The sequence below is a fragment of the Sinocyclocheilus rhinocerous genome, unplaced genomic scaffold (genome assembly GCF_001515625.1).
Source record: "Sinocyclocheilus rhinocerous isolate Xijiao unplaced genomic scaffold, SAMN03320098_v1.1 scaffold189, whole genome shotgun sequence".
Taxonomy (NCBI): domain Eukaryota; kingdom Metazoa; phylum Chordata; class Actinopteri; order Cypriniformes; family Cyprinidae; genus Sinocyclocheilus; species Sinocyclocheilus rhinocerous.
Window position 1 is genome coordinate 583,982 of NW_015667354.1, and position 11,267 is coordinate 595,248.

The following is an 11,267-nucleotide window of genomic DNA, read 5'->3' on the forward strand; positions in this document are numbered from 1 at the left end:
AATTTTGACCCAATGTATTTTTGGCTATTGCTACAAATATACCCCAGCGACTTAAGACTGGTTTTGTGGTCCAGGGTCATATATGCATATACAGTATTATGAAAGGCATAAACAAATTAGGGACAAATGAGGGACAAATTATTTTGAGATCAAGTAATACTTGGCTGGCCCACAGTAGACCACCTAGAGATTGTGAACCCACTGTTGAAGACCCCTGGTTTTGGTGTTTGCTGAATTGGATCGCCCTCACAGTTATTGATTTTAATTTCATGCCATAAAAGATGTCCTCAGTCTTGATAGTAGGGACAGCCAATATCACTCAACCTGACTTCTGAGAGTGTCAGTGGTAATCCAGTTAGCGTTTGAGCTCAGACTTTACCCTGACATGGGCAGTGTTTGAAAGAAAAAGTTTGTCAGAAATTTGATTTTCGACCACTCGTTCCATGGCCAGGGAGCTTAAAATGACAGCGCAGCAGTCTGTTTTGACAGCATGATCTCTAGCACAGCCAAAAGCTCAGTATGTCTTTGTTTAGTTTTGATCCCCGATGGGTTTGTGTACGTGCTGTAAGTGTGAGAATATGGTGCCTCTGATTAGCATCTTTAAGGTAATAAAATGCTGGTGTTGGAGAACTCAAGCATAACTGATATAAGTGTTTACTGGTAAAAAGAGATTCACAGAGATAGTAAGAGGAGGGGATCATATTTAAAGGAAATATGCCTTTCAAAATAAACCCCTTGGCAATTCGTTTTTACATTTGACGGCATCTGTGTCACAGGCTTTATCTATGGCCTAATTAAAAACTTCATAAGTGCTCTTTGATCACACTGATGGGTACATTTTCAAGTCACAAACATCATGGTTAATGTATGAATATTGAGCTTGATTCACTCTTTTTTTCCATAGGGTATATGGAGTTGCATTCATGGCGTTCACATCGACATGAAGAAAAAGTCATCTGATTTGGACTTCAGTCCACAGTCCAACATGCTCAAGCTTATCAAGTCCGCCAAGCAGATGACTAATATGACCAACCTCAGTGGCTCCAGGATCAACTCTCCTAAACGTGGCAGTGAGTTCATGCATTCGGCGAGCCCCATGATCATGGACATGATGGCAGAGAAAGGGAACTTCATCTACACTGACAACCGTAGCTATGCCCAAAAGGACATCTACGGAGACTCCAGCGACTTGCAGGCGTATCTGGCCAACCGACACAAGGACCATCTGAACAACTACATCTTCCAAGGTCAGCATCCCCTCACCCTCAATGAATCAAACCCTAATACCGTAGAGGTGGCGGTGAGCGCAGACACAGCCCAGACCAATGCAAAACCCCGAGCTCTGTGGAAGAAATCTGTGGATACTTTGCGTCAAACTCAGGGGCCTGATACCCTAGACCCCCGTTTGTCCATGAAGAGTCAGAGGTACCTGCCAGAGGACACGGCACACTCGGATATCTCCGACTGCTCAAGCAGGGCCACCTCCTACAAGGATCCAGACAATAACAAGCACCTGAAGCCCAAGGATAACTTAAAAAAAAGATCGATGACGTCAAAATACCCTAGGGATTGCAGCGAAGTAGAGCTGTCCTACTTAAAAAATAAGCAGGGCGGAGTGGGCCGGGAGAAAATATACACCATAGACTCTGACCGGGAGCTGAGTCTGCACTCAGAGACACAGCACTACAGGGAAGGCAGAGGCCTAACAACTGACGATTTGGATTTCGGCGAAATTTACTCAGACCACAACGACAATTACAGGAAATGCGACCAGCCCATCATCCATCTCAACAGCAGCCCCCTCCATCAAGGCGACTCGGACCTTCTGCCGGACAACGTCTACAACAAACACTACAACGTGAAAGAGAAGAACCTCAGTCCTCACGAAAGCAACGACAGGCTCAAACAGACTCATTGCCGGAGCTGTCTTTCGAAGGTGACCAACTACAGCACGGGGCCGTACGCCGGCCTACGCTCGCCGTATAACCGGTGCGAGGCGTGCCTCCACATGGGCAACCTGTATGACATCAGTGAGGACCAGATGCTGCATGAGGCCATGATCAGCCCTAGCATGCACCACGATGACATGTTTAGCCACTACTGGCCTCAGACGGATGGGCCACACGTGCAGAGAAGGAACAGACTGAGGCTCAGCCGTCAGCACTCCTTTGACAATATCATGCTTGAGAAGCCCAAAGAAATTGACCTGAACCGGCCGGCGCGGAGCGTCAGCCTAAAGGAGAAGGACCGCTTCCTGGAGGACAGCCCTTATGCAAACATGTTTAACATCAAGGCTGACAAACTATTCGGCAACAGGTCCATGCTCTTTAACCGAAACCTGGAGGAAAGCAAGCGTAGTAAGTCACTTTACCCCGATCACCCCTCGGACAACCCCTTCATGCAATCTATACGGGATGACACTCGCCTGGTCCACGGCAGGAGCTCCTCAGATATTTACAAACAATTGGCTCCCATCAAAGCTAGGAACGAGAACAATCTGAGGTCCTCCGTGAAGTCCGCCACTTCATACTGTTCCAGGGATGGTCGAATACCCAATGACATGTGCATTTCAGAGCATGTAATGCCTTATGTAGCCAACAAGACTAGTGCATACTCAGCTCCCCGGGTTCTCAACTCTTCGCAGTTTAGCAATAGACGAGTGTATAAGAAAATACCTAGTCTCGAGTCAGATGTTTAATGCTTTTTTGTGTAGTTGAACTATTTTACTCACTTAGAATGCCACAGTCACCTACATCTACAAAGTACCCGAGATATCGCTCCTCTTATACGAGAGCTTTCCACAGATGTTTTCAGCATTTTAAGATGCCTTCTAGGCAGGTACAATATTTGCAGAAAGAGAGTTAGTCAAGTGTAAGCCAATAAAATGTGATCCAGCATGGAAGTTGTTCATTATCCCCAACATTTGGCCTAGCGCTTGTGTGTACTCGAAACGCTAAGTGCTAGGACAGATGTGCCGCTTCAAGTCCGACCTGAAGGTGCGGTGGGCTAAAGCAGATCCTAGGGTGGGGTTTCAGATATTTGGCCCCACGTTGCATGTGACAAGAGCGCATATGTATCTGATGGACTGTGGCTGAAATAGTTCCTGATCTTAAGGCAAGCAAGGGTATTTCATCCATGGCACTCAGCAATTGCATTTTTGCTTTTATTACTATAGACTTGGGATTTTTGGCATTCTAATCCCTATTTAGAATTTAGACTCTTCTCTATCTTATTTGGTAACACAATAATCATTAGTTAACTGCCCACCTCTGCTTTATAAACAGAACTTCTATATTACTGTCAGGAATAGATTTCTTTTGCATGTGTGTTTCTTTTCTTGTCTTATTTCGGTTGAAGATATATTTATATTAAGGTGATTTCGTTCGAAAGCTGAGGTGGTCATCTGTGCAATGAAAACTTGACCTGTATGTAGGTTGTTTGACTGGGAATATGGTGTTGATCCTCCATTTCTAGATTGTGGGGAAGTGTTTGCGATGGAAGTTTGTCTCGCATTTATTTCGTTCGATACTTCCATCCCGTCACTGTACACTGTGAAACCGAATCAGAGCATCATCTCTCGAAGACTGTTGTTTACTGTAGTTTGGCGGAGCCTTGCTTCGCTGTTGCGATCCACTCAGTAAGTGTAATGAGGGCCGTGTGTGAAGCTTGAAGTCTGAACTAGAGCATTGGTTTTCTGTCGCAGTCCGTAACACGATCAACACGCTATTCGCATTGAGGACTACCACGCAAGACCTTTGTTCTGCAGACCTGTTACTAAACTTTATACTGTACAGACACACTCAATGAACTCCATGCAATGTGAATCAGAACACATAGCCAAATCGTGTATTAGATCAAATACCTCAGGATGGTTCTGTGTCATTTTGTGTAATGTTTTCTCTACACCACCTAAAGGCACATTCACATTGCATTTGGGCATGTTTTCCTCCACTCCGCTATGGTTGTCTGAGGACTTCCATTGCAGTTGTGTTTAGAGAGAGGATCTTTCAGCCATCTTTGAAATGAGCTTTATGTTTACGACTCCAACGTTTGTTGGAAAACAGGATGTGTATCGACATGAACGTGTTGTACGACTGCTCTAGCAGCTTCCGCTCTCGTATCAGACTTGGTTTCTTTGAACTTCCCCAATAATGTGACATAATTCACTGTACACTTATCTTGAATATGTCATCACTGTCATAATCATGAACATATTCATTATATGAAGTGCTGCTTTAAGAAGCTAATGTGCATATGCACATGTAAAATATCAAGGTCTTGTAATCATATATTCCATACATAGTTTTTACTCTTTACAACTTGTTTTTCAGTTATTTTTTCACCCTTGTAATAACCCCAGTCTTTAAGGAAAATGTATTTTGATTACATGAACATGAATTATAATAATGGCATGCAACTCAATTGTAACTCTTTCTATGTTTTTGTTATGATGTTATGATCACAAATTATTTGTAACAGGGTGCAAATATAGCATATATATATATATATATATATATATATATATATGGAAAGAAATGATCATTCATATTGCAGAGCTGCTGTTTTGGAGAAATAAGCAAGGTATTAGCCTCTAGTATTAATCACAGAGCCACATCTGCATTGATTTCGTATCCTTTGTGAGGCGAGGTGAATATCCTTGCTCTTCCTCGATTGGCAGGTGAAAACATTGCTCTTTCTGTATCTTACCTGTCACCTATAGCCAGACTTAACCTGTAAAGAGAGAGAGAGAAAAAAAGTCCTTTTCGGGTCCGCTATCCCTCCAAAGATTTGACGTCTTCTTGATTTTCTCTATTATCTATGGTTTGCTGTAAGAATAGAGCTTTTTTAATTCCTCAAAGACTTCGCAACTATTTTGAATATATGACACTTGTAAATTGCTTGTAAATTCATACTCAAATAATTCATGAAAGTTACAAAGATACAGAGTAAACAATATTTTTTGTGTGGGTTTCACAGGTCTGTACAGTAGCACTCGTTTTCTGTAGCGTACGTATGAGAAAATGACATCACTCACAAGGTCTGCATCGAAATGTCACCTTACGAGATTTCAAAGTCTCCATGCAGTCGTTATCAGGGATTGTAGCCCTGCAGTTTTTTAAGCTTGAACATTTCGGGGCCGGGGTTGGGACTACAGATATTGTGGCAGATTTTTTCTAAGTAAATACTGTCAATCCACTTGAAGGTAAGCTTGGATCAAGCATGCCTACAGATCGATGTGAGGAGAACTGGCCTCTTTGGTTCACAGACATGGGCCGTCGTGAGACTGCAGGGTACGTATCCATCCTGCTCATGAACCAAAGCTCTGTGGCCACTATAGCGTGTCGTTTAGGCCGCCAAACTTCTGGGATTTTTAGACAGAAACACCTTGAAAACCAAAATGTACTTTTTACTTCATCGTTCTGTATTTGTGGAGGGTTATCGGAGGCGGTCGGGTGGAACAGCGCAGGTCGGGTATTGATTGCAACTGGATTCAGTTCGGGAACTGTGTGGGGTTATTTTATGTAGCAGTTTTTGGCTAGGCAAAAGCCATCCGTAGTTTATTAAAAATCTGTTATATTATATTTTTGGTTTTATTTACCTCTCATAGAATAGTACACGAATGTGAATTTAACATAGCTCAGATGCCGATTATTTCCATAAGACGAGCTAGACTAGGCAAAGTACCGTAGTTCAGTTTCTAAAAGTCAGTAAGCGACTTTTACTTAAAAAATTAGTACTTTCTCAATTACACCTTAAATGCCAGTTAAGGGTTAATCTGTTTCTTCCGTCACGTTTGTTACGCTCTACTTCTTTCAGCAGAGACGTGTGTTTGTGTACATTTATCTGTGGATCATGAAGAGAGGGAGTTTTTGGAGCGGCGGCTAATGGCGCTCAGTCCGTATGCTGAATATTTACACTTTAAAAGTCTTTTCAGATAACAGAGATGCCTCCATCGCCACGCGGTTGTCTTTTATAAAAACCCATTAGGCTAAAAGATGCATACAGAACCAATTTTCTTTCCCTTTGAGGCGAGTTTTATGACCGCGCAGGGCAGAATATCAAAAGCGAAGAATGGAAGCAGGGATGTGAGACGTTACTTATCATGACAACAGATCTCCTTCCGAGTCAATTCTGCATCCATCATTTGAAATCCATTCTTTCCCAAACTGATATTTTGCCAAGTGCAGTGTAGTAAGAACAACAGGCCCTTTCGGCTGCCAGGCAAGCTGTTGTACTGTCACTGCATCATTGGCTGTGTTCCCATCGAGGTAGTTTCAAGGAGAAATCACCTCAGCTCAAATTACATCTGCCAGAGCCACACAAAGCTCGGTGAGAAGGGGCAGGTGGCTAAAGACAGGAGCGAGAGTCCTCATGCATCGACTGCAGCTCGCTCCCTTTCATTCTCAGGCCGCTTTATAACCCTCAGGAAGACGTTTGCAGCGGCAAAAATGGCAGCTTGAAAACAACACAGAAACTGTCAGTCATGCGGCTCTTTTAGCAATGCCATTTTTTATCATCGCATGACTAAAATATGAGGATTATTCAATCACCTTGAGTTTTAAAACCAAACGCCGCTCTTGATTTTTGTAATGCATTTCCAGTGACGGATATTTTAAATGCTCGATTGTTTTAAAAGGGAATCAAAATACAGGACAGACCGTTTAGTGAGTATCGACCCTAAAGGAAGCAAAAATTTACTTTTTGAATTCTTTGTTTGGTTGTTTGAGTTTGAGCACAGAGCTGCTTGGAACACTTGCACTTAATAAAGGATAAAAGAACGCTGCCTTCCCTGTAAAAAATGACGATTTTGATCGTAGTGGACTCACAATGGAAAGAAACATTTGTTTGAAAAGAATCACTTGTGTTTCCTGTTTACTTAAGCACTCTTGTGAGCTTTGCATTCATATTTTCTGTGGTTAAAAGTAGAAATTATTTTAGAACAGTGTTTTATACTAGGGCGGGCGGGGATTGTCATGTGACTATAACCTATTTATCACTGAAACCATGTGACCTGCTGCCTAAATGTTCTTTTATAATGAAGCATTATCACTTGTGTGCGTACTGAAATGTCTTAAGAACTTTTTAATGTAAGTTGAAAGTAATCGCTTACATAAAGCTGACACAAACTCGCATAAATGAAATCATTTCTGCTATTGGCAACTTGCATGAGAAAGTACTAATTCAGTGGGGCGGTTTGAACATATCTCCTGTTCTTTCTAAAGTACATTTCATTTGTAACATAAAGTATTGTGTTTGGGATTTTTTTTCGTTCTCTGCTTTTTTTTATGTGTATGTAGATCATATTAAAGGAACAGGTCTGCTATGTGACTTGTGAAATGTCAATACGATGTGGTTGCAGGACGCGTGCTGGGTTACAAGATGTAAAAACATGTATATAAGTCAAAGTTTCATTTTTCTAATAAAGGCTCTTTCTGCCACTTTATATGATCACTGTATCTGTTGCGGTATGTTTCCGAAGCCCGTGCTCCAGGGGAATGTTGCAGACACCTCGAAAGTTCATGAAGCGGGGGGTTGGGAGCTGACTGACAGCTCTGGTAATTTCAAGTGATGATTGGTACATGCTGTAATGGTGCTCAGGCCTCGAGTCTTCAGCCGGAACATGTGTGAAACAGGGGCCGTGACCCAGCAATATTACACGAGTCAAAAAAGCAGCTTTGCTATCAGCAGAAATAGTAGTCCACCGATATGTGTTTTTTGACAGCCGATATCTTGGAAAGCAGGGTAGCCGATGGCCGATATAAATCCGATATCATTTTATTTATTTTAATTAATATTCAAGAAATTTGAAATCATTTGAAAATGGATTAAAAAATAAATATGTAAAATAAACATACTTATACTTTAGATGACAAATAATTTTTCACAAATAAATAAATATTTAATAAAAATATAATTAAAAAGGAAGTAAACACTGTAACCAACAGGGCACTCAGTGTTCTGGGAAGTTTGTGTGCATTGGGAATCACATTTTTTCAAATAAAGCCAAGGTAACACTCATTTTACATACAGCACACAGTGAAAATGACATGAATATGACAGTGGGCAAATGCATAAAGCGCAGCATAATTTGAAATCATGAGTTTAAAGTTTAAAGCATTCAATTCACGCAGCATAATTTGAAATCACAAGTTTACGATCGCGCGTCTCCAGTGAAGCTGAACTCTCCTCCTGTCAGCATTCAATTCACGGATCGACCGTCACGCAGAGAACACGCGATCATGCAGGTCACTTGCACACTTCACACGACCTCACAGCTGGATTCGACTAACCCCTTGTCCAAATACCCACACTTTCGGTCTTTACACTTGACCACTTGACTATTTATATGACGTATTTGGCCCAAGAGTTCAAGTGAGGATGAAGACCACAAGTGTGTGTAGAACTTTTCATTACCATATGGGACACACTTATAGTGTTGTAAAAATGCAAGTGTTTGCATAGCTTTATTTTAATTTTAAAAACTTTGCATTTTAAATCAACTTCTAAATATCTGTTCAGTCGTGCCTATAACAGATGACAGTTTAAGTTGCAGCTGCTTTTAATTAAGTGATGAAAAGCAGTTGCAAATGTTGTACAAAATAAATATCACCACTACGCATCTTTGCACCAGTAAAACGTGCAACACTGTTTTCCTACCAAATTATATGTAATAATAGCCTATCTAATTATTATATTAATATTTAACTTACATTGGGAAAGTTTCCGTAACCTCTTGCAAGATCTCTTCAAAAATCTTACGATTTATTCCAAAACATGATGCATGATGGGATACACTAAGCCTCGAATAGCGCTCCGGAGCGGAATTCAAGATAGTGTGGGTTTAGTGTGCTTTAAGGGCACTGCGCTCTGGCGTTTTTAAGACCTGGGACAGTCGACGTCCTCCGAACGTCCGCCCACAAACGTTACAAAGCGGACATACTGTGGACCTAAACGGAGATTCGCAACGTCCGGGGGACGTCCCCTGTTTGTTGGGTACTGAACAGACATTTAGAAGTTGATTTTAAAATGCAAAGTATTGAAAATAAAAATAAAACTCTGTAAACACTTGCGTTTTTACAACACTATAAGTGTGTCCCATCAGGTAATGAAAAGTTGTACACACACTTGTGGTCTTCATGCTCACTTGAACACTTGGACCAAATACAGGAAATACGTCATAGAAGTAGTCAAGTGCAAAGACCGAAAGTGTGTGTATTTGGACAAGGCAAATGTGAGCGCTGTCGCTCTCAGCGCCATCAAAATAAAAGTCTGTTGCGCCATCAAAATAAAAGTCCCGCCTCGAACGCATCGGCCAAACAGAAAAACTTATCGGCCAATGCCGATATTTGAAAAATGCCAAATATCGGCCGATATATCGGTCGACCACTAAGCAGAAATGAGGCATTGTGTGTGCGGAATGGAGATGCTCTGTCACGGACAGCGTTGAAAAAAGAAAGAGGGATTCTTCTGTTTTTCTTAGTTTTGCATTCCATCTATTGAGACAATCCATGTTTTTGGTTAAATATGCAGGATTGCAGTATAGTTATCAGTATGAATATGTGAGCAGTGCTTAACAAATTTATTAGACCACCACCACCCAATGTAAAGTTTGTGCCTAAACTTGGCACAAACTTGGCACATTGGTGATTAGCAAAATCACTTTTTTATGTTTCTGTAATGGTTAATCCACCAGTATGTGTAAACTCTTTAGTCACAGCAGTGTTTCTAATGCATGTTGTTATCCATGAATTTTTGAATTTACTGTTGTACAAGAAAGGCAGAAAAATAGTAAATCCCTTTTTTTATTCAGATGCCCAATTACAGTCAATAAATATAGTCTAATAAATTTAAGCACTGTGTATGTGCTAAAAGGGATGGTTCACCCAAAAATGAAAATTCTGTCATTACTCACCCTCGTGTCGTTCCAAACCCCAAAGACCTTTGTTCATCATCGGACCACAAATTAAGATATTTTTTATGAGATCTGAGAGCTCTCTGACCCTCCCATAGACAGCAACACAACTGCAATGTTCCCAAACCCAGAAACGTAGCAAGGACATCGGTAAAACTGTCCATGTGACATCAGGGGGTCAACCGTAATTTTACAAAGCTACGAGAATACATTTTGTGCGCAAAGAAAACAAAAATAACAACTTCATGCAACAATTAATGACAGAATAATGAATGACAGAATTTTCATTTTTGGGTGAACTATCCTTTTAACAAATTTATTAGACCACGTGACATAATAAAGAGAAAATATAAATACTTTAGGAATCTGTCAAAAACTTTATTGTCGTTTATTAAGCAAAAAACAAAATAACTTTGGCCTTGATAACAGCTTGCATTCTTGCTGGCATTGTTTTTATGTACTTTTCCACAGTCATCTGAATAAATATAATATAATGATTAAAAACTATATAGATTCCCCCATGTTCTTTAAATATATCTATATTTATTACATGGCTCTCTGGAATACTTGTAATTATTTCCCGATAATAACACAGGCTCATCCGGGTACTACGAGTCATCTTGTCCATTAGTAATGATATGCTTAATGTATCACTCCGCTGTCGCTGATCAATGTTTCATGTCTAATTATTTACTTTTGTGGCAAGCAACCATGTAATAAGTGGGATAATGTACATCCAGCTGGTTATTATCGCAAAATAAAGCCCTTCAGTCTTATACAACAGCCCAACACGAGCTGATAAGCCTGTCAGGCTTTATTCTGCGATAACAACTGGCTGGCTGTATTATCCCTTACATATACATGGGGGAATCTATATAGTATTTATTCATAATATTTTTGATATTATTATTTAATGTTATAAAAATTAAATATAACATATACAACATGTATTAAATATATTAAATATAGTGTTAATTATGTTTATATATTTTTATATTGTTATTAGCTATTATCTTATCATTTTTATTATTTATAATTATATGCTATTATCCATACAATTTTGTCAACCAAACTAAAAAAAAAAAAAAAAAAAGTCCAAAGGATTTCAAGTAACGAAAATGCATTTTTATAGTTTTGGTTTCAGTCAACCATAATAACCCTGGTTATTTCAGGTATATACTCGACCATCGGTCATCGACCCCATCCCTGCTCCAGTGACGTCTCCAGACAGCGAGGTCGCATCGAAGGCCACCGATCGACAGAGACCCAAAAAGGGCAAGATGACCGATGAGGAGATCATGGACAAGCTCCGTACGTCACCGCATAAGAAGTTCTTTGCGCAATTTCACTGCTT

The 11,267-nt window shown here is 40.3% G+C and overlaps 1 protein-coding gene across 1 annotated transcript in view; it reads left to right on the plus strand.

The window, feature by feature from the left end:
* LOC107733867 (glutamate receptor ionotropic, NMDA 2A-like) overlaps window positions 1-2,710 on the plus strand; it is a 41,640-nt gene extending 38,930 nt beyond the window's left edge. Inside the window, exon 10 of the mRNA XM_016545696.1 lies at window positions 905-2,710. Within this exon, the coding sequence (XP_016401182.1) occupies window positions 905-2,698 (1,794 nt within the window). The 3' untranslated portion in view covers window positions 2,699-2,710. The remainder of the gene's footprint in view (window positions 1-904) is intronic.
* Window positions 2,711-11,267: the final 8,557 nt, after the last annotated feature.